The sequence below is a fragment of the Zeus faber genome (assembly GCF_960531495.2).
Source record: "Zeus faber genome assembly, chromosome: 19".
Lineage (NCBI taxonomy): Eukaryota > Metazoa > Chordata > Actinopteri > Zeiformes > Zeidae > Zeus > Zeus faber.
The window spans coordinates 23,834,930-23,855,916 of NC_137206.1; the positions used below are offsets into that span (position 1 = coordinate 23,834,930).

The following is a 20,987-nucleotide window of genomic DNA, read 5'->3' on the forward strand; positions in this document are numbered from 1 at the left end:
GTTTATGACTGATCCTAGTTTCTCCGTTATCTCTGTAAGTAGAGAACAGCCGGTTCTTCAAGTTTGGACTGAATCCTATCTAACAACACCCACACTGGGTGTTGCTAGTGAACTCTAAATTCACTGGTGGGTCGTGATGGAACCGCTCTCCACGGCCACGGCGTCCACGGTGTCGGGGAAGAGCGACGCGTTTTTTCCATATGTATAATCCCGCCGCATTCAGGAATCCAATAATTGCTTTCTTTCTCCAGCGCTCGGTTACATTCACCACAGTAATCATTGAGATTAATCAATACGCCAGTGCCACCGCGCTGCTGCAGAGCCGATGTTGCGGAGCCGGACACCACAACCGGGTTTTACTTTCTGAATAAGGAGCTCCAGGTGCTTCAGCAAAGTACCATGCAAGCACCATCGCTCCACTTTTGGATCCATAAACAGTCTGTATTGTGCATCATTCCCCCTTTTCTGCACCAGAGCTTAAATAGCTGCAGTCATGGGAGGTTTTCTGCTCCGGTGCTTAATAGGAGCTGAACAACAGAACCTGCCGTCACCAGTTTGGATGAGCGGGCTGACAGAGCGTCCGCGGTCCACAGGATGCTGTGGACAAGACGATGAGGTACGATGGACTGTCTGTTGGAGCAGCTAAAACAAAACAATAAACATGTAAAAAAAAAAAAAAGGAATAAGGAATAACAGAAAAAATGCAGGATGGCCTGTCTGTTAGAGCAGTGTTTTAAAATATGAATATAATAACCACAAAAAATACAATAATAACAACAAAAAGGATGTTTATTTAAATATGAGAAATGATCACAAAAATACATTAAAAAAATGAATCTATGAACTCCACCTGAATGCAATGCAATGCAGTGAGTATAATATTAATCACAATAACACTGAATTTAGCCTACTAGGTTTCATTCACACATAAAGTATCCTACTCCTATGCCAACGACAGTAAGATAAGATTTCATAGACTTAATGAAAAAATTCTGCAAATTTGATTGGGCGACCCAACTGTAATCTCCTGGCGACCCACCCAAGGGCCCCAAAACGAACATTGAGATACACCGTATTAGAGATTACCCATTGAATGAATGCCAAAAAAACTCCCATCCCGCAAAAATAAATGACCGTTGATAGGCATAAATGAGCATAAAACAATACATCTCAGATACATTTCTGTTGTAAAGGTTATTACCCTCACAGTGAGGTTGGTTTGGTTTAGTGGCGACACAAATTTGATTTTAGCTCCAACTGCTTCAACACCACGCGAGAAGTTTCTTTTTTCCGTAACCTTCATAATTTGCTCCTGAGCAGGAAGAGTAATGTTTTGGTTATTTTCACTACGGAAATAAATTATGAACATACAGTGACCGTATGCAAATTGCAAGGCTGCACCAACCCGTGTAATTTATCAGTTCCAGCCAGAATACCAACAGGTTTCACACCGAAAGCGAGAACTATTCGTAGCGATGAAAGGTTCGACCCTTTTTTGAGATTCGGTTCTTGACGAGTCGTTCAGTAAAAAGAGTCGTTCTGTGTGGGTGTAGTGTATCCACTATACCCACACTGGGTGTAGTGTAACCACTACAGAGTGATGGAGTCCACACCACGTAGCTCGCACGATGTGAATGGACGTTCATAGCCACAGCCTGCACCTATATGAGGAATTAGATGATGATGTCACAAAGCGTCCGACTCAAAAAACTCATTTCACTCCACCGCCCGACCGGAAGTGTTCGGACCTTGGTGTGTCTGTGATGCACGAACGTTCTGCTACCTCCGGTCAAATCTCGCCGGTTCTTCACTCATCCCTGCTCCGTATGTGGATCAATTTGAAATAAACAAGGACCACAAGATGTCTGTGGGGTCTCGGTTCTAACGAGCCCTCAGCTGTATCTGTAGCTGCAGCTGTTGTCCTATTCCAGACACATTTCGCCAGAAAAAGGCTAAGGAGAAAAATAATAATAAAAATATGAACAATAACAATAGGGTTCCAGCCCTGCGGGGTAGACCCCTAATAAGAAGCACATGTCGATGTGTATAAGACATTTTCGTATATGTTTTTACGTATTAACAGGATAGTGCTGTGCGGTGTAGGACAAAAGTTTGGGAAACACTGAGCTAAACATAATGTGCGGCTTTTTCGCTTTGCATAATGCCATGGCTAAGACCATTGATTGCATTCAAACCCACACAGACTTTGTGATTCTTGCATTATTACCAGGAAAATTAATGCCAAAAGCATAGCCTGCGGAGGCTTTCTTCTCATAGTGTTCTTGTTTTGATTCATTCTTTTTATGTAAAAAAAAAAAAAAAAAAAAGAAATTTTGAAAAGTGAATTTCCTCACATACGCCGCCGAGCAGCTTCTGGCGGCAGTGCCTCTCGAGCGATTTCGCCGAATGAATTGTGTTTCACGGTATGATAAAAAACTAAGGAGTCTTGTCTGCCTTCCCTTTAATGAATCTCTTTATATAATTGATTGCCATTGTTAGAGTAATGGGATTTTTAATTAATATCAGTCAACTTTCACTTCTAATTAAGGAGGCAACGTGCCGATCCCCCCTTTTTCCCTCAGATTGCATTTGTATTTCCTTTTCATGTTTAATTGTGCGCTTATGAATTGATTTTCAGGTGCGTCTCCTGGGTATTCCTGCTGAGTAAACAGCACAGATGTAGAGAGGAGCCTCCAAGTGTTTTTTGTTGGTGTGTTTGTTGTCGTGTTTTTTTTTCTAATCAATTAAAGTGAGGTTCTTATGGAACCTCGGATTTTTTCCAAAGCTACATTAAGACTCGCAGTGGGAGTTCTTGAGTATTTAAGGGATAACGTCAGGATTGAGTGAGAAGGAAGTAGGCATTTACCATGCTTGTGTGTATATGTACATACATACCAAATATATATATATAAATGTATGTATACTTTTTTTTTTTTTGCATTTTTAATTTCATTGATATTGTTTTTATAATATATCAATAACATTAATAATAAGAATACTTACAACCATAATAATAACCATATTATTATTATTATTATTATTATTATTATTATTAATAATAATAATAATAATAACATAATAATAAAATAATAATAATAATATCTTTTGAAATGTGTTATTTACAATAAAATGCTAAATATATCAGAATATCACATATAAATTACGCATTATGGTAATCTATAATAACGATGACAGCAGCGATAACATGTTAATGTTAAAATTCCAGTTTGCAATTGTATTAAAAAATAACCATAGGAATGGGGGAAAAAAAAGTTAAACATTTAAATAAACAGATGACCTGTCGCTTTGAAGGAGGAGGCCGTCGCTGATCCTTAATCTACTTTATCTCCTTCACTTCCCTTAATTACACATTCCAGTACACAATGAGCATGCAGCCTGCAACTCCTGCTTTACTCAGAACTTAGGACACGCTTCCTCGAGCCGTGAAACACTTGGACCAAAACAAAATGAATTAAGCCAAAGTAAAGCCCCCTGTCCCAGAAAATCCCTTTCAGCGAATCGCCGGATTCCGTCCAGACAGCCCCTACTTGAAACACATTAATTATGATTTAAAACACTTTGCCCCGAGTTGCTTTATGTGATTTAGAGGCAGGCGGTGTCTCGAGTTGAGAATACTCATATTTTGCCGAAAGCTTCAGCACACAACGTTAACATTTTGTTTATCTGTGAGGAGCTGCTTAATGAAACAAAACCACTGCTACATTTGATGGGACTATTTTGGATTATGTGTTCAAATCGGAGGACTGCAAGTGACATATTGAGCACATTCCTATTACATATTTTAGACAGACATACAGGCAGACAGACAGACAGACTGACTGACTGACAGGAAGAGAGACCACTCAGTCTCACCTTGGTTCAACGTGACAGCTATATCAAGTCCTCCCCAATCTACACAAGTTTTGAGTGGTATCCAATCTTCTCGACACGTAATCAGTGTCCCCCAATGCATTGGTTCTGAGCCCCCCTGTGCTTTTTGGTTTTTTTCCAGTCACCGTGTGTAGACCTAAGACCTTTAGAACTGAATCAAAGCAAATTCAGCTTGATTTGATCATGGAATCAATACGGTAAGATATACAGTTCCTGCCAAGGATGCTCTGAATTGTGCTTAATATTATCATTCATGTAGCTGTTTTTACTTCTGTTTGGAACGTGTACCTACATGAACTCTGCTTTAGCCGTACTTTTAAGGACTTTGTCTTCCAAGTGTTTTTGAATGTATTTATAAGTTGGTTGGAACTTCGATTTTCTTTGGTTGATGGCGAGGTGAAGAAGTCAAGTTGCGGTTGCTGCCACTTTGCTTTGTGTCCCTGAATGCATTTCAAAAGGGTTTTCCTCCTGAATAATCTCTATGGTGAAGGGAATCAAAGGCGAGTCAATAGGGTTTGAAGCCAGAGGCCCGAGATGTTTGTTGAATACCATGAAGAGGAGGACGCGCCGCAGAATCACATCTAGGTCAAGCTCACGCATCCTCCGTCTAGTTTCTGCAAAGGTGCGAGAAAATGTTTCACTGCGTGCGTTTTGGGTTTGGGGGGAAAAAAAAAAAAGATGGAACTAAATCCAATATAATTAGAGCATTTCAGCCACGCCTGAATGGGAAACGGCTCGACAGCGTTGAAGGAGTTATCAATGCGCCATAATTACACGACGAGAATACATTATTTATGAGAGATTTAGCCTCATTAATCCGTGAAATGTCCCCAAAGTGTGATCATTTTATATTTTTCCCATGACTTAACGATGGGTTTTCCACATCTCTGGGTAAACATGGGTTTGGCCTCTGGGGCCCAGTCCTTCCTCGCACGTCAAGTGCCTTGCTTTGACAGGCCTTCCCCAAGTGCCTACCCTAGCTCCAAACCGCTAGGCTATTGTTTGGACTCAACCCGTCTTTCTTTTGTCTTGCAGCTGCACACGGACATGGATATGGGCGACAACGGAGTGAAGTACACCCTCTCAGGGGACGGGGCCGGCTCCATCTTCACCATTGACCAAACGACGGGGGACATCCACGCCTTAAGGAGCCTGGACAGGGAGGAGAAGCCTTACTACACCCTTCGCGCCCAGGCGGTCGATATCGACACCAACCGGCCCCTGGAGCCCGAGTCTGAGTTTGTGATCAAGGTCCAAGACATCAACGACAACGAGCCCAAGTTCCTGGAGGGCCCCTACACCGCCAGCGTGCCGGAGATGTCCCCAGTAGGCAAGTGGACGTCCCCATTGACTCCATTTGGTGTCAGTGCCTGTTTGTGTCTGATTGGAAGTATTTTAATGGCTAACCACGTTGGCCAGTGTCTGTTACTTGGTCAATAGTATGTAAAAATCAGTCTGAATTTGATGTCAAACTTAAACAGACTGGAAAATGTTGCATAACTCGCAGAAATCACTTGATTTCAGAGGGCTAGGTCATTTTGGTGATGCAAATTACTGTCAATAGATTTCAAAAAGCATTTAATGGGCCAATATGCCTGTCAATCAAAAATACATTTGAGCCATCACAATTAATACATAATTGCCTGATCACAATCATCATTTTGTAAAATCACTCTTGGAAATTCTCCCATCATATGTTTTCATACAAATTTTGCGGGACTTCAAGCGTACGTTAGAAATGTGGGCGTAAATGAAATGAAGTGAATTGGGTGTGTTGCCATCAGTTGAGTTCAGGAAACAATTAAATGGTTAATCCTAATAATTTGTATGACAATCGCCAATTTATACAGTGTGTCCTCACCGTGACAGCCTGAAAACATATAAAAATATAAAAAGTAAACGTTTGGATTGGTGCACCCTGCAGTTATCATGTCATCATCCACTAAACCGATCAGGGCAGTATGAGTGAAAAACTCTTTAGTCGACACACATTTTCCTGGTCGCCAGTAAAAAAAAAAAAAAAAAAAAAAAAAACAGGTGCATCACAGATGCAACCAAAGAGGATAAAACCACCACAAAAACCACAAATCCTGACATTCCAGAGTTTTTTTCCTTGTGTCCTGGGTGTATTTCGGGGGCCTATCTTTATCCATTTCTCCCTGGAGAGGGCAGGTCGGTAATTCACCGGGAGAGTAGCTCCCCTTGATCTGAATGGCAATGGAACCCTTGTGCTGAGAACTGTAAATCAGCATCTCCAGGGTAAGAGGTGTGAGGCGCCCTGAACAAAACCATGTGCACACTCCACTATACAAGCGGCGAGCAGTCGCTGTTTAATGCTGAATCAGAGAACCTTTGAAGTGGTGGAGTATCTAGAACATGGGCAGTTGTCACCACAAAGGAGGAATGCAAATATTTCTCATCTCGTGGTATGAACTGGAATTGGCTCGTACACAGGTCTGTATGACCGACCAAACTGCATCCGGGCTCCACTGTGGTTCTACTTCGATAATAAAATGCTATGTTAGTTGTTTAGCAGGCAATTTTGTCCAAAGACATTTACAATGTTGACGTCTTTAAGTTCAGTGATGGGGAGTGGTCTAATCAAATATGGAATTCATTAGATTACCGCAGTATTAACAATGTATAGGCCTTCATCAGACAAACCAAAATACTGTCACACTGTCAACAGTGCAACAAGGCCTCCACTTCTGTTGTTTTGGAAAGAAGTAGATAATATTCTCTGTTCATCAGCTTCTAGTTGAGAACATCTTGCAGTGCTACTCTATCGAGCCTAATTGGCGATGGATGGCGTGCGGTTTGGCCGGCCTGTGGAGTTTGAGTTTTAATCTACATTATGTAGATAGATGGGGCTGTGTGTACTTATTTTTTTGTATTCAAAGGGTGGAGCTGTTTACTCATCAAAATAAATTATGTAAATAATCTTGCCATTATCGATAGTTTCAGGACCCTTTTCATAAAATAAAAAAATAAGCGTAATCATCGATCATGAACAATACTCAATAGTCCGGGAGTCCATTGAGAGCGTATCTTCCCTCCTATTGGCTGTCGCCCCGCACTGATCATTTGCATAAAGTTGAAACCTGCTCAACTTTCCTTGTCGTCATGAAGCCATCAGTTCGCCACCGGTCATCGCTCTGCCCCCCTGCAGCCGGATGAAGCCGTGCTCCGTTTGAAACGCATTGCAATCTGTCGCACTGCAGCGCATGTGCGCCAGTGGTGTGAGCGGACCATAAGCCTGGTCACCTAATGCCATAATACCATTGTTACCATATGCACGGACTGGAAAGCACATTAGAAATTACCCCTTTTACAGGGACCTGTGAGATTAGCAACAATGTTCGGCTAATTACCGTCTCGCACGTCTGTGTCTTTTCATGCATAAGACCCTGTGATTTAGGAAAGCGGAACGCTATCCTTAGAAAAACGCTCTCATCTGTCACAGAAACCTTTTCCCATCTGCAAAAAGCGGACGGCTCTAAGAGACTCTTAAAAAAGTCTGGTTGGCCAGGCTAATGTTCATTGGCAACATCGCAGAACCCTCAATTTGTTGCCCTTCAATTTGGGTATAGAGTCTGTGGAGCGTGATATATGACGGTGTTTCCAGTGCCTGCTCCTTAAGGGGATGAGCAATACCTCCAATCGGTAATTACGGCATAACTGAAGGAGTTTAGAAGACTGCTTTCTTGTTCCTCCTCCTCCTTTGTTTTTTTGATGCCTCCGCCCCTGCGACATCTGTGCGCGGAGGCATTTTGTTTTCGGGTTGTCCGCCTGTACGCCTGGAGGGAATTTGATTACATATGGCACAAACGTCCGCTTGGACTCAAAGATGAACCGATTAGAATTCGATGGTCAAAGGTAACCCTGTTTTACACCCGGGTGAGATGACCCAGAGGCTGAATGAGCTGCCAATCTGCGGCAGCTCATTGTAGAGAGGGTGAGAGGTGATTGTGGTTGCACCATGTGACGAAGCTCTCTATCAGTCCTCTGTAAGAACAGTCTCTAAGTGAAGACAGCATGTTTCTCACTGGAATCATACATGTCAATATAGTGATGACTTCCATTTTGGCAAAAATACACTTTTCAAGATTCAAGATTCAAGATTTTTATTTGTCACATACATATACATACTTCCATACATATATGCAGTGAAATGTAATGCAACGCACCTGGTGGTAGCACACAATATGTCCTCGGAAAAAATAAAAAAATAAAATAAAATAAAAAGTAGAAAATTCCTTTCTAATAGACCGACTAACTGACTCCTAAAACGTAATACAGTAAGTGGAATACTTATAGAATAAGATAAAAAATATATAGAATAAAATACAATAAAAATAAATTTAAATAAAATGGAATAGATAGAAGGAATATTCCTATGTATATACAGATATGTGCATTTAAAGTGGCATGTGAATTAAAGTGGGATGTGAATGTGAATAGTGTGAGGTAGTGTTTGGGATAATACAGCACAGTATACAACAGTACGGCGCAGCAATACGGCATCACGAACAACCCTGAACAGTGATACAGTATGCGGTACAGTATGCTACATACAGTACAGTAGGTAGTGGAGCCTAGTGTATGGCTCAGTTAGGACCCCTGGTGAGGTCAGCGTTGACAGTTCTAATGGCTTGAGGGAAGAAACTCCGTCTCAGTCTCTGTTCTCGCTGCGTGACTGCGGAGGCGCTTGCCTGACCGCAGCAGCTGAAACAGTCCGTTGGTGATGAGGGGTGATGAGGATCCTTCATGATCCTACGGGCTCTGCTACTACACCTCCTGGTGTATAACTCCTGCAAGGGGGGGAGAAGTTCCAGTGGTACGTTCAGCTGAACGCACCACCCTCTGCAGGGCCCGCCTGTCCTGGGCAGTACAGTTCCCAAACCAGGCAGTGATGTTGCCTGTCAGGATGCTCTCCACTGCTCCAGAGTAGAAGGACTTGAGGATCCTCACCGAGACCCGGAATTTCCTCAGCTGCCTGAGGTGGTAGAGACGCTGCCTCGCCTTTCTCACCAGAGTCTGTGTGAACAGTCCATGTTAAGTCCTCTGTGATGTGGACTCCCAGATATCTGAAGCTGCTCACCCTATCGACAGAAGTCCCATTAATCCACAAGGGCGCGTGCGTCCTCGATTGTGATCCACGCCTAAAGTCCACAATCAGCTCCTTGGTTTTGCTGACGTTCAGGTGTAGGCTGTTGTCCTGGCACCAGAGTGACAGGTCAGCCACCTCCTCGCGGTAGGCCTTCTCATCGCAGTCGGTGATCAGGCCTACGACCACGGTGTCGTCAGCACACTTGATGATGGTGTTGGAGCTGGACCTGGCCACACAGTCATGTGTGTACAGGGAGTACAGTAGGGGGCTGAGGACGCAGCCCTGGGGGGATCCTGTGTTCAGGGTGAGGGAGCTTGACATGTACTTCCCCACCTTGACCACCTGGGGGCGGCCTGTGAGGAAGTCCAGGATCCAGGTGCACAGCGGACCATTCAATCCGAGCTCCATCAGCTTGACAGCCAGTCTAGTGGGAACTATGGTGTTGAAAGCTGAACTATAATCAATGAACAGCATTCTCACATAGGCCCCCTTCTGGCCATCCAGGTGCGTGAGCGTGGTGTGCAGTACCTGGGAGACCGCGTCATCCGTGGATCTGTTCTGCCGGTACGCAAACTGCAACGGGTCCAAGGTGCGGGGGCTGGAGGCGCAGATGTAATCCTTAATCAGCCTCTCGAAACACTTCATGACCACCGAGGTGAGGGCCACCGGATGGTAGTCATTCAGGCAGGTTGGAGAGGCGATCTTCGGGACAGGAGCGACGGTGGACCTCTTGAAGCAGGATGGGACCACTGATTCAGCCAGGGAGATGTTGAATATTGTGGTGAACACCGGAGCTAGCTGGTTAGCACAGGTCTTCAGTACTCGCCCAGATATGCCGTCTGGGCCCGCAGCTTTCCTGGTGTTCACCCGCATCAAAGCCCTCCTGACCTCGTGCACGGACACTGAGAGTGCGCGCTCATCCCTAGCGGTGTAACTCCAATTAGCCGGCGAGCTAGCAGTGTTGCTGCCAGACTCGAACCGCGCATAAAAGGAGTTCAGTTGGTTGGCCAGGGAGGCGTCCACACTCGTGGCTGGGGAGGAGCTGCTCTTGTAGTTTGTTATTGTTCGCAGCCCCTCCCACAAGCGTCTGGTGTCCCCCCGCTCCATCTGTAGCTCCACGGTCTCTCTGTACGTCCGTTTAGCGTCCCTCACCGCCCTCCGCAGATTGTATGACGCCGCTTTGTAATTGTCCATGTTACCAGATACAAGTCCGTCGTTGTAAGCGGCCGAGCGCGCATTCAGAGCGCAGCGGATGGATTTATCAACCCATGGTATCTGGTTTGGAAATATCCGAACTTTCACCGTGGGAACGATTTCATCCGCGAGCGTAGCCACGAAACTTACTACAGCCTCCGTAAACTCGCTGACGTCACTTGAACTTAAATGAAACATGTCCCAGTCTACGTCAGTCAGAGCGTCCTGAAGCGCAGCCTCCGATTGGTCCGTCCACCGCTTCATTTCCCTCGTCATCACCAGATCCTGCACGATCAGAGGCCTGTAAACAGGAAGCAGCGAGATCGTGGCGTGATCTGATTTCCCGAAAGCAGGGAGTGAGACGGGCTTGTATCCGTGCTTGTAAGGAGTGTAACAATGGTCCAGAGTTCTGTCTCCCCTGGTGGCACACGTGATGTGTTGGTGGAAATTCGGCAGAACTTTTTCAAGGTTGGCCCTGTTAAAGTCCCCAGTCACCACCACAGCCGCGTCGGGATGTCTGTTCTGAAATCCGCACAACACATCGTACAGAACCGACAGAGCTGCGTCGGTGTCCGCTTGCGGTGGGATATAAACGGCTGTAATGATGACCGTGCTGAATTCCCGGGGGAGATAAAATGGACGGCCATAGTATGGTCAGCTGTTCCAGGTTCGGCGAGCAGGAGTGGGAGAGGAATTTGGTGTTGTTGGCGTTACACCAGCGGTTGTTTACCATTAGGCAGAAGCCTCCACCTTTGGATTTCCCCGACTCTCCCGTTCTGTCGCTGCGGAACACGGAGAAGGCCTCGGCTGGACGTATGGCTTCATCCGGCACCAGTGGGTTCAGCCATGTTTCCGTCAGGAAGAGGACGCAACAGTTCCTCGTGTCACGCTGGAATTGAATCCTCGCTCGAAGTTCATCCATCTTGTTCTCCAGGGACTGGACGTTAGCAAGAAGGATGCTTGGCAGAGGTGGACGGTAAGGTTGCGTCCTCATTCTGACCCGAATGCCGCCTCGTTTACCTCGGTGCTTCCTCCGTGGGCCGGCTCGTGGAACAGCGACTCCATTTTTGTTGTTGTAGTTGTTGTTGCAAGTGTTCCCGCGTAGGATTTCCGCCGGCCACTCTGCTCCCACGGATAAAAAGTCCCAAAGTTGTTCGTTTAGGGAAATTTTTATATCCATGAGTGCATTCCGGTCGTATGAGTTAATTGTTGATGTTTTTCTGGCGAACATTGTGATAAAAAAAGGAAAAAAATACTAAAGAGTAAGAAAGTAACCGGAGCGCCGGCGCAGGCGACCGCTAGGGGCGGCGCCACTATCGCCACTTAATACCTTTTATTAAATTCCTTCAAAGTCTTTACTAAATATGAGTCTGGACAGACACGGATGTAGACTGCAACTCGACTGCTTGGCGGAGGCATACAACCGCAACACGGTGATTCTAGATTTTACATTACTTAATGAGTGGCCTCAAAAAGAGGGCCATTTAGCTTTACCTCCCTGGTTTATTTTTAACTAACAGCCACTTTGCGAAAGCTTAAGACATTATGGGTGACTCTTCCCAGCGAGACGTCCCATTCATGCGCTCCTTCATAGTCTCCACTGCAGAAAAAGAAAAAAAAACATAAACATTAGGACCATTACACACCAGATATTCTTTTAAACTTATCTGCAGTCATTACAACCTTGCATATCGATGACAGTCTTTTTTTGTCGAAGCAAGGACGATTTTTACCATTTTCACCTCCGATATGCACAAGTTTGACCAATGAATCCCCATAACATTGAACATGGAAGATCTACGGATAGTTTATGTGTTCTTTATGACAGCAATAACTAAAAAGTGTAAAGATAACAAGTTTAAAGAGCCTCAAACTGGCCCATGGACAGCCTGAATTACAGTATGTCAGAATTCGGCCGTGGTCCAGTTTCAGCTGTTGTACCAAACAGTAGAACTCTCCATGTTCTCTCCCTCCTTCTCAGAATTGGAAGGACTCAAATATTTCATATTTCTTCCTCTATTCCCCAAATTGAGTCGTGATTGGTGTGAATATATTGGGTCCATTTCAAATTATTTCTACACTTCAAGTGTAGAACGGCCTTTTTACCTTGACATATGACCCCATCTGTAACCTAATTTATTGGATCAAGATAATGAATACATTTCAAAGCGATTTTACTCACTCTAGTTGACTGAATACTTTAAATATGTAGACCAGGGGTCACCAACCTTTGAGACAGCGCTATCTGAAGGGTAGAGAGTAATATGGAGGGCTACTTGTTTGATATAATCTTGCGAATAGATTTTCTCGGTTTACCTCTTAATAATGAATATTATGCTTTTAATAGGCTACATATATTAGAGAAATGTCGATGTTCACTAATTACTTTTAATGATTCCTCACAATCATTACTAATGAAAATATTAATAACGTTTTTCCAAGTGATCATAGGAAAACACAACCATATATATAAACATGCTGGTTTGATGATTTCTCTGTTAATCTCCACAATCAGTCTGTTTCAACATTTGAAAGTCATACATCATCAAACAATCCCATTTGTCACATTTTTGTGCAATGATATTAGAGTTTTAAGGTTAAAGTTCCTAAACTCCTTTTTGGATGTTTCAAAATAAAACATCTCTAAACTCCTGATTGGTCTGTAAAGGTCTTTGAGTGGGAAGATTGGCGTTGCACACTGTTCACAAGTGCACTGCATTCAGGGGTATAACCTGACACTGCAACTCTGATTGAGTCTTCTCGATGTGCATCAGGAGGGCGTGTTCTGTGTTCCTTCTTAATGAAGTTCATATCAGAAGGACTCACACAGATAGGTTGAACCAAAAAGACAGGCAACTTTCTTAACTTTGCACTGTTTCTGGGTCCACAAGCCACCAAAAGTTTGGTGAGCCTCAGTGGGCTTTGAGGGGAATTTTGAGGTGAATTTCCATCTCTACCTCACCAGCATCCAAGTTGAATGCTGCACGTAGTTGCTCAGCAATGCATGTCATGTCCATGGATTTGAAATGAATGACACACATGGCTCCAGATAATCAAAGTCACATAACCTGTCTTCGAACTCTCTTCGAACTGCCCAAGTCTATTTATGAGTTGAAAGTATTTTTCTGAAGCCCTGTGCACGGCCCCAGACGCAGACGCATTGTCATTTAGCACTGGCTGTCCAGAGGGAAAGTGCAGCAATTTCTTTCTCAGAGAAAAAATGTACAGAGAAAGAGAGTTCATCTTGGCTTTAAATGCATATACAGCAATGATCAAGATTCAAGATTCCAGATGTTTATTTATCACATACAGTACATATATATATATACAAGCATACATATATATGCAGTGAAATGTCATTGCAATGCACCCAGAGATTAAGCACATAAAGTACTAACACAATAGCTTACTAATTACTAACTAACTAAACTAACTGATACTTAAAATGCAATGCAGTTAGTAATAGAATAAAATACAGAGTAAAAAGGAAATATACTGAACGGGAATACAAAATAGAAATAAGAGGAATAGATTATTATGTACATACAGATACAGATATGTTCAGTAAAGTGGCATGTGAATAAAGTGAGGTAGGTAGTGACACAGCAATACAGTAACACCGAAAAGAACAGCAATACTGCACAGTATGCAGTAACCCAGTACAGTGATGGAGTGATGAGTGATAGAGACCTCACCGAGACCCGGAATTTCTTCAGCTGCCTGAGGTGGTAAAGACGCTGCCTCGCCTTTCTCACCAGAGGGTCTGTGTGTAAAGTCCATGTTAAGTCCTCCATGATATGGACCACCAGGTACTTGAAGCTGCTCACCCTGTCGAGAGAAATCCCATTTATCACCAACGGCACATGCGTCCTCAATTGTAATCCTCTCCTAAAGTCCACAATCAGCTCCTTAGTTTTGCTGACGTTCAGGTGGAGGCTGTTGTCCTGGCACCAGAGTGACAGGTCAGTCACCTCCTCGCGGTAGGCCTTCTCATCGTCATCAGTGATCAGGCCCATCATGACGGTATCATCAGTAAACTTGATGATGGTGTTGGAGCTGGACCTGGCCACACAGTCATGTGTGTACAGGGAGTACAGTAGGGGGCTGAGGATGCAACCCTGGGGGGGATCCTGTATTTGGAGGTGAGGGAGCTGGACATGTGCCTCCCCACTCTAACCCCCTGGGGCCCGGCTGTGAGGAAGTCCAGCATCCAGGCACACGGTGAAGTCTTCAGTCCTAGCTCCAACAGCTTGACAGCCAGTCTGGTGAGGACTATGGTATTGAAAGCTGAACTGTAGTCAATGAACAGCAATCTCACATAGGCCCCCTTCTGGCCTTCAAGGTGCCTGATTAAAAAAACCCCGCTACAAAACACTTTCCCTGCTGAGCCATGGGATTTAAGTGTGCAGTAACAGGTCACCATGTTCAGCTGACAGACCCTCTAACAGAACCTTGAATGACCTGTCATCGTGGGGGCACCGTCCGTTGTCACAGGCACCAGGCATCAACGGTACCCTTTTCTCCATAAAGAAGAAATACCCCTTCACCTTAAATATCAAGCCCCCCTGTTGTTGCCTTGAGGGGCAGTAGTGTCAGGAGTTCGTCTTTCGCGGTGTAAATCATGGAACACCATTCATACGAACACCGCCAGCTGCGCCGTACTGCTGGTGTCAACTGACTCAACGCACTGGATGCTAAACAACCTGCACGTACTCAGAGCTCTGTCCAGCTGCTCTGTAAAGTTCTCGGACGTGGCTGACACTGTTATGCCCTCAATCGGACGTCGGAGAGAGCAGAGATGACTCCGGGCCCATTCTTCTGATCTTTGATCAAGGTGTTGGCGATCACTGTCGTTGCTCCTTTCAGGACATCGCCATCCCAAAAAGGTTTCTTGATCTTTGTCAAAAAATGTGCAGCTCTAAACGAAGCCTCCATTGCTGCTTGCGACTTTTTCACCAGCCTAGTAAAAAAAGATTGCTGTCTGCCCAAAGCTGCCTTTTAGTCATAGGGTTTATCTGCCGGTAATGAGCTACCTGGTGGGTACACAGCATTGAAGGTCTTGTGGCCTGCATTGAAGTGCCTCTCACTGTTGTGCCGGTTCGCCGCCGCCACAGTCGTCCCACAAAAGAGACATACACACTTTTCTTTCACTGTTGTGAAGAACTCTTCCTCCCACTGCTCGTGAAAGTGAAATGTTTCTTCTTCTGTTTTTCTGCCATTGTTACGGCGTGCCGTTACTCATCATCGCAGCTATGCTATAAGCATAGAAGACATAGAACGCATGCGCGAGAAGAGGGGACATGCGAAAGTTACGCACAAAGTTATAAATTATACATACCATCATAAATTGATATATTTTTAAATTTTTTTATGCAATGTTAACTCTTTATTTTTTACATTCATCCAAGTTTTATTGAAAAAATAAATACAACTATTTTTGGACAGCTCTACCGTTGACTCGTCTCATGCTATTTTAAGAACGTGCCCTGCAGGCGACTCATTGGGTCCCTGCGGGCGACCAGGCGCTCGTGGGCACCGTGTTGGCTGCCCCTGATGTGCCTACTCATCCACTGTTAGCCATGCCTGCATGATCCTATTCATATTTATTCATCCTGTTCAGTATAACCATCTATGGTGATATTTTATACCCACAGCTTACTAGTAACCGTACTACCACTTAGCAACGGTTATTACTTTTTAACTTTTATTTCTCTTGTTCATAGAACCCCATTTTGTATATTCTGTATATTTGCTTTTCTTATATAGTAACAAAATATTTTTATAGTTTTCAGATGGTAAAGCTTTTTTTTTTCCTTTTAATGCTATTTTGTCCGTACTTCAGCAATGCACCAACACTTACCAAGACAAATTCTTTACACATGAAGATCAACTTTCCCGATTAAAGAGCGATTCTGATTCTAAAATACGACCAAATCAAGTGAATGTCATTTGACTTCATGACCTATTTTCCCCCCAACAGGGACGTACGTGACACAGGTGACGGCCACAGACGCCGATGACCCCACGTATGGGAACAGCGCCCGGGTGGTGTACAGCATCCTGCATGGGCAGCCGTACTTCTCCGTCGACCCCAAAACAGGTAAACCACGACATGACACCATGCAGAACAGTGGGTTTTTCCCCTTTCCTTTTTTTTCTGCTCGAATGTCATTATATTTCTCCTCCGCATCCAAATGCCAGGAGAATGCTCGGGTCTGGCTCAGCAACAGACGGCGGCGAGGGGTCAAAATCAAATCCTCCAGACGTCGCTGACCTTCGAAGTGTTTGCCGTCAGCCTTTGTACCGTCATTGCGAACAGGAAAAAAAAAATGTATATATATATATATATATATATATATATATATATATATATATATATATATATTCTGGCGGGTTGAGAGCCATTTATGCCTCATTTAAAATCTGAAATCGCCATGGCAAAGATATACACGTGCGCCCAAGAATCACAATTGGAACCAGAATCAGTTTATTCCGCCAAGTACGTGGTATTTGGTGGAGATAGTTACATTGCTGTTCAGGCAATTAGGATAAAAATTAAAGCTTTACAGCCTGAAAAACATATTTCAATTTATATTAAAAACCCAATTATACAAAGACAATGGCCGAATATAAACAAAAATTGTGAAACATACAAAAAACGCCCAAAAATGCCAAATATACAAAAGAAAATAGCCAAATATACAAAAGAAAATAGCCGAATATACAAAAAAAGGCAAATAAAAAAACTTTAATAGCCAATTATAAAAAGCAATACTGAATATACAATAAGAAATTATCTACAGATGATATTTTAAGTTAAAAGCCTCGATGGATGTACTGCACAGGATAAAGGATAAACGCATGGATAACAAAATGCATAGTTATTACTAAACTATTACAATAGTATTACTGTATTATTACAAAATATTGCATTAACAAAAAGCTAACATATCATCTAACATAAAATAATATAGCGTGAGTTCAGGTAACGCGTGAAAGGTGAAAAGTTCATTCCAATATTTCTCATTTTCTTTCATTACATTTCTTTTCCCCACGTCCTGGGTGTGGGAGGAAGGCGGATAAAAGACGGGGCAAAGCTATGGCGGTGGAGGAGCCCGGGAACAGCGGGAGGCGATGCCGCCGCCTCAAATCGGAAAGAGAAAAACACCTTTGAATCTCGAGTGTAAAAAATAAAAATAAATAAAAAAAAAAAAAGTACGCGCACACGGCCCAGGAAGCATTCGGCTGATTACGCCGCTCTGCCCAGGGGGGTTTGAACCGGCGTGAATCAAGCTGATCCCCGGGAATCAAACTGCTGGAACAAACCAACATGTTATTTTTTTGTCCCCCCCGCCCCGCCCCGCCCAGCCCCGCTGGGTAGAGCAGCTATCTCCGCACAACACACATCCACGCCGTGTGGAAAGTGAATAAAAAGCGTTAAAAACAAGCTTTTCAAGGAACACCCCGCGACCTCCGTTTTGATTTCCAAGGCGGTGAGAGGGGGGTTGGTGTACGTGCAAAACAAACGCTGGTGTTTACAGACGTTTGGAAGTCAAAGCCTTCGCGGGTCTTCAAAATGCGGAACCGTACCCTTTATCAGTGTTTTCCAACCTTTTATTTTTTTTCCTGCCACGGCCCACGCTTTTTAACAGTTTTTTTTTATCACAAATTATTCCCACGCCACAACACCTCCTGTTTGCCACTAAAAACGGCTCAAGCTCGTGGAACTGTGCTCGACTCGCAAACGATTCTCTCGTCGCGGAATAATCCTGTCAGTGACTCGGGTAGCGCCTTTTTGGACGAGAAAAAGGCTAAAAGGTTAGCGAGCGAGTGAATCTTCGACTCATCGTTCATGGGAGTCCTCCCAACTCCCGTGCCTTACACCGACCGAATCAACGAATCAGGAGTCAAAAAAATCAAACGTATTTTTACAGAGTGACTCGTTAAGAACCGAATCCCAAAAAAAACTAAAGAGTCAAACCTTTCACGGATGGATTCGATGAATCAGTGTAGTAGTGCAATTTGGATTTTGCAACACAAGAGCCAGCTCATTTCCATCATTTATTTATATTTCTAGTGGAATTTGAAACTTTGTCACCGCACACCTGGCGAGCTCTCACAGCACAGTGATTGGAAAAACACGGGCCTTAAAGCACCCGGGAAGTTCAACCTTGAAATTCAATGGGAACCCGTCACGGAATGCATTCACGAGGAGCCAGATCCGGATCGGAGTCGTGTATTTCCCACATTGGAGTCGTGTATTTCCCAGATCGCAGTCGTGTATTTCTCTGATCGGAGTCATGTAATTCTTGTAATTGTATTTTTTTTCCACCTGGTCAATGTGGTATGAAATGGGAGAGGAGCCTAGCACAATCGTTCGGAAGTCCAGTATTGTTCCACAGCAAAACCTTCCATACGTTCCTCTGATGATTAGTGCCGAAAGCGCCCCCTCTTGGATCATCTCGGGTATATCACACAAAACCAATTATAAGCAGAGATTCGGGACTCAAGGCAATACAGAGGCCAACTTGAATTGTCTATAATAAAATGTGGACACCGAACCCAATCGTCTGTTATTAAAAATGGACTCCAACCTGTACAGGTCAAGAAATCTCCCCGTTGCACACGGACACTCTCTTAAAATTTGCTTTTAAAAGCCAAAATAAACTCATAGCCAGGCTTCATCAGGCACTCTCAACTGTAAACACTGCAAATAACTGGATGATGTTTCTTTTTCTTGGAATGCTTCATCATCGGTATCCGGTTCCTGGGTCCACGACATGCAGACCCTCCAGTTCGGAGCGAAGTCACCACCATTCCAAATGGGGGAAAAAAAAAAACGAAAAAAAACCTGGCAACCACCTTTGCTTCCCCTCTTCCTTTGAGCTGGACAATCTCCCGTTAATCTGCAGTGCGGACGCCACGCGGATGTCGGGGACTCTGATCCTCTGCCGATCATTATACGGACGCCTCCGCGCTCTCCCGCTGAATGTCAAGTCTTTCCACTTCGTCAAGATGACCTCTATTGCGGCCACGCGGACCCCCGCCCGGGTGTCCGATTTACCTGTCCGCTTCCCACTGGGTGATTCTGGGGGGGAACAAAAAAAGAGAAAAAAAGAAAATTAAATCATGTCAATCATTTCTTCTCCCAGGAAGTGCAGCTCACCTCCTTTACCCTCCAACTATTTTCAATTTAGTTTGGCTCAATTTAAAGGCCATTTTTTTTTTTTTTACATCGGAAGCACATTTCCAATGGAGGTGAAGATAAACTGAAATACAGGCTGGAAATAGTAAATATCGCACTCGGTTTAGTCCGTAAAGAATAACCCAAAATATCGATATTTCCTTGGACGATTTCCTTGGACTAGGCCAGCTATTGTTGTTGTTGCTACTATCATATTTCCCCCATCCCATAATGATTACCTTGAATTAAAAGTGGAAATGTTCAAATTTAAGTTAAACAAATTAATGCATACACTATATATACACTTTATTTTTATTTATTTTTATTCTTCCTATTTAATTTTTATTTCATGTTTATATATCATAAGTGGAGGTAACCTTAAGTAAAAAAGTAAAAATGTGACTCGCTCCCTCTCTCCCCAGGGGTGATCAAGACGGCCCTGCCCAACATGGACCGGGAGGTGAAGGAGCAGTACCAGGTCCTGATCCAGGCCAAGGACATGGGGGGGCAGCTGGGGGGTCTCGCCGGGACCACCACGGTCAACATCACCCTGAGCGACGTCAACGACAACCCCCCCAGGTTCTCCAAGAGTAAGAGTCAATCTATCTATCTATCTACCTATCTATCTACCTATCCATCTATCTATCTATCTATCTAGCTATCTATCTATCCATCTATCTATCTATCTATCTATCTATATAAAACTATCCATTCAATTAAATGGGCTTCAATTATCTTTTTATTAAGCAATCTTTCAATGATATATAGATAGATAGACTATACAGTATCTATCTATCCATCCATCCATCCATCAAGCTTTATACAGTATCTATCTATAAATCCATCTATCCACACAGCTGTATTTCACCTACCCTCATAAAAAAAAGGCACAAAACGAAAAGAAATATATGGAAAATACTTCCTGGATAAAGCTTCATCCATGTGACCCTCTGAGCACTTGTGTGTTCTGTTTCGTTTTGTTTTCCCTCACAGACAAACAAACAATGATGCACATGAGCTCACGCAGGCTCGCACAATTAGAGCGAGCGTGGCCATCCCCGCTCCCTAACCTACGCAATTACATTTCATTATACGTCACCAGCACAGTTCTATTCATACAGCCTGATTGGATCTCACTGCTCCTTCCCTTAGTCAATCAACCTCCGTCCTTTGTTATTTCCCTTCGCTCGCTCACTTTTCCGTACATCCCTCTGTGATGCCCACACAAATGCGACCGCATTAAAAAATGTCTTTGTCGCAGCGCCCCTCGCGTGGTTACGGCATTTTCCAAAAGTTGGCCGTTCGCTTCGATACGGCAAAAAAACGCTGCCCCCATTTCTTCGACACCCATGCACAGCAGCAGCAGAACGGTTTCACTTTTTTCTCACAAGGGAAGAAGCGGTGGTACCGCGATGCAGTTCACGTCTCAAGTCGTTTAAGGTTCTCGGCACGTCCAAGTCATGCGACAAACAGAGGGAATCCCATGACAAATGTGCCACTTTAGTCACCCCCGGAGGTCAAATCAGGCGTTGCAGCAGCAAAAAACTGCAGTCAGCGACCAGAACATCCATACACAATACGGACGGGATGCCCAGACTTTTAAACTTT

At 43.9% G+C, this 20,987-nt stretch overlaps 1 protein-coding gene across 1 annotated transcript in view; it reads left to right on the forward strand.

Moving 5' to 3' along the window:
- Positions 1-20,987, forward strand: part of LOC307245043 (cadherin-12-like) — a gene marked incomplete at both ends in the record, with an annotated part of 103,251 nt that overhangs the window by 11,625 nt on the left and 70,639 nt on the right. Inside the window, 3 exons of the mRNA XM_080020454.1 lie at positions 4,927-5,221; positions 16,176-16,295; positions 19,802-19,969. Coding sequence (XP_079876580.1) covers positions 4,927-5,221; positions 16,176-16,295; positions 19,802-19,969 — 583 coding nt within the window. The remainder of the gene's footprint in view (positions 1-4,926; positions 5,222-16,175; positions 16,296-19,801; positions 19,970-20,987) is intronic.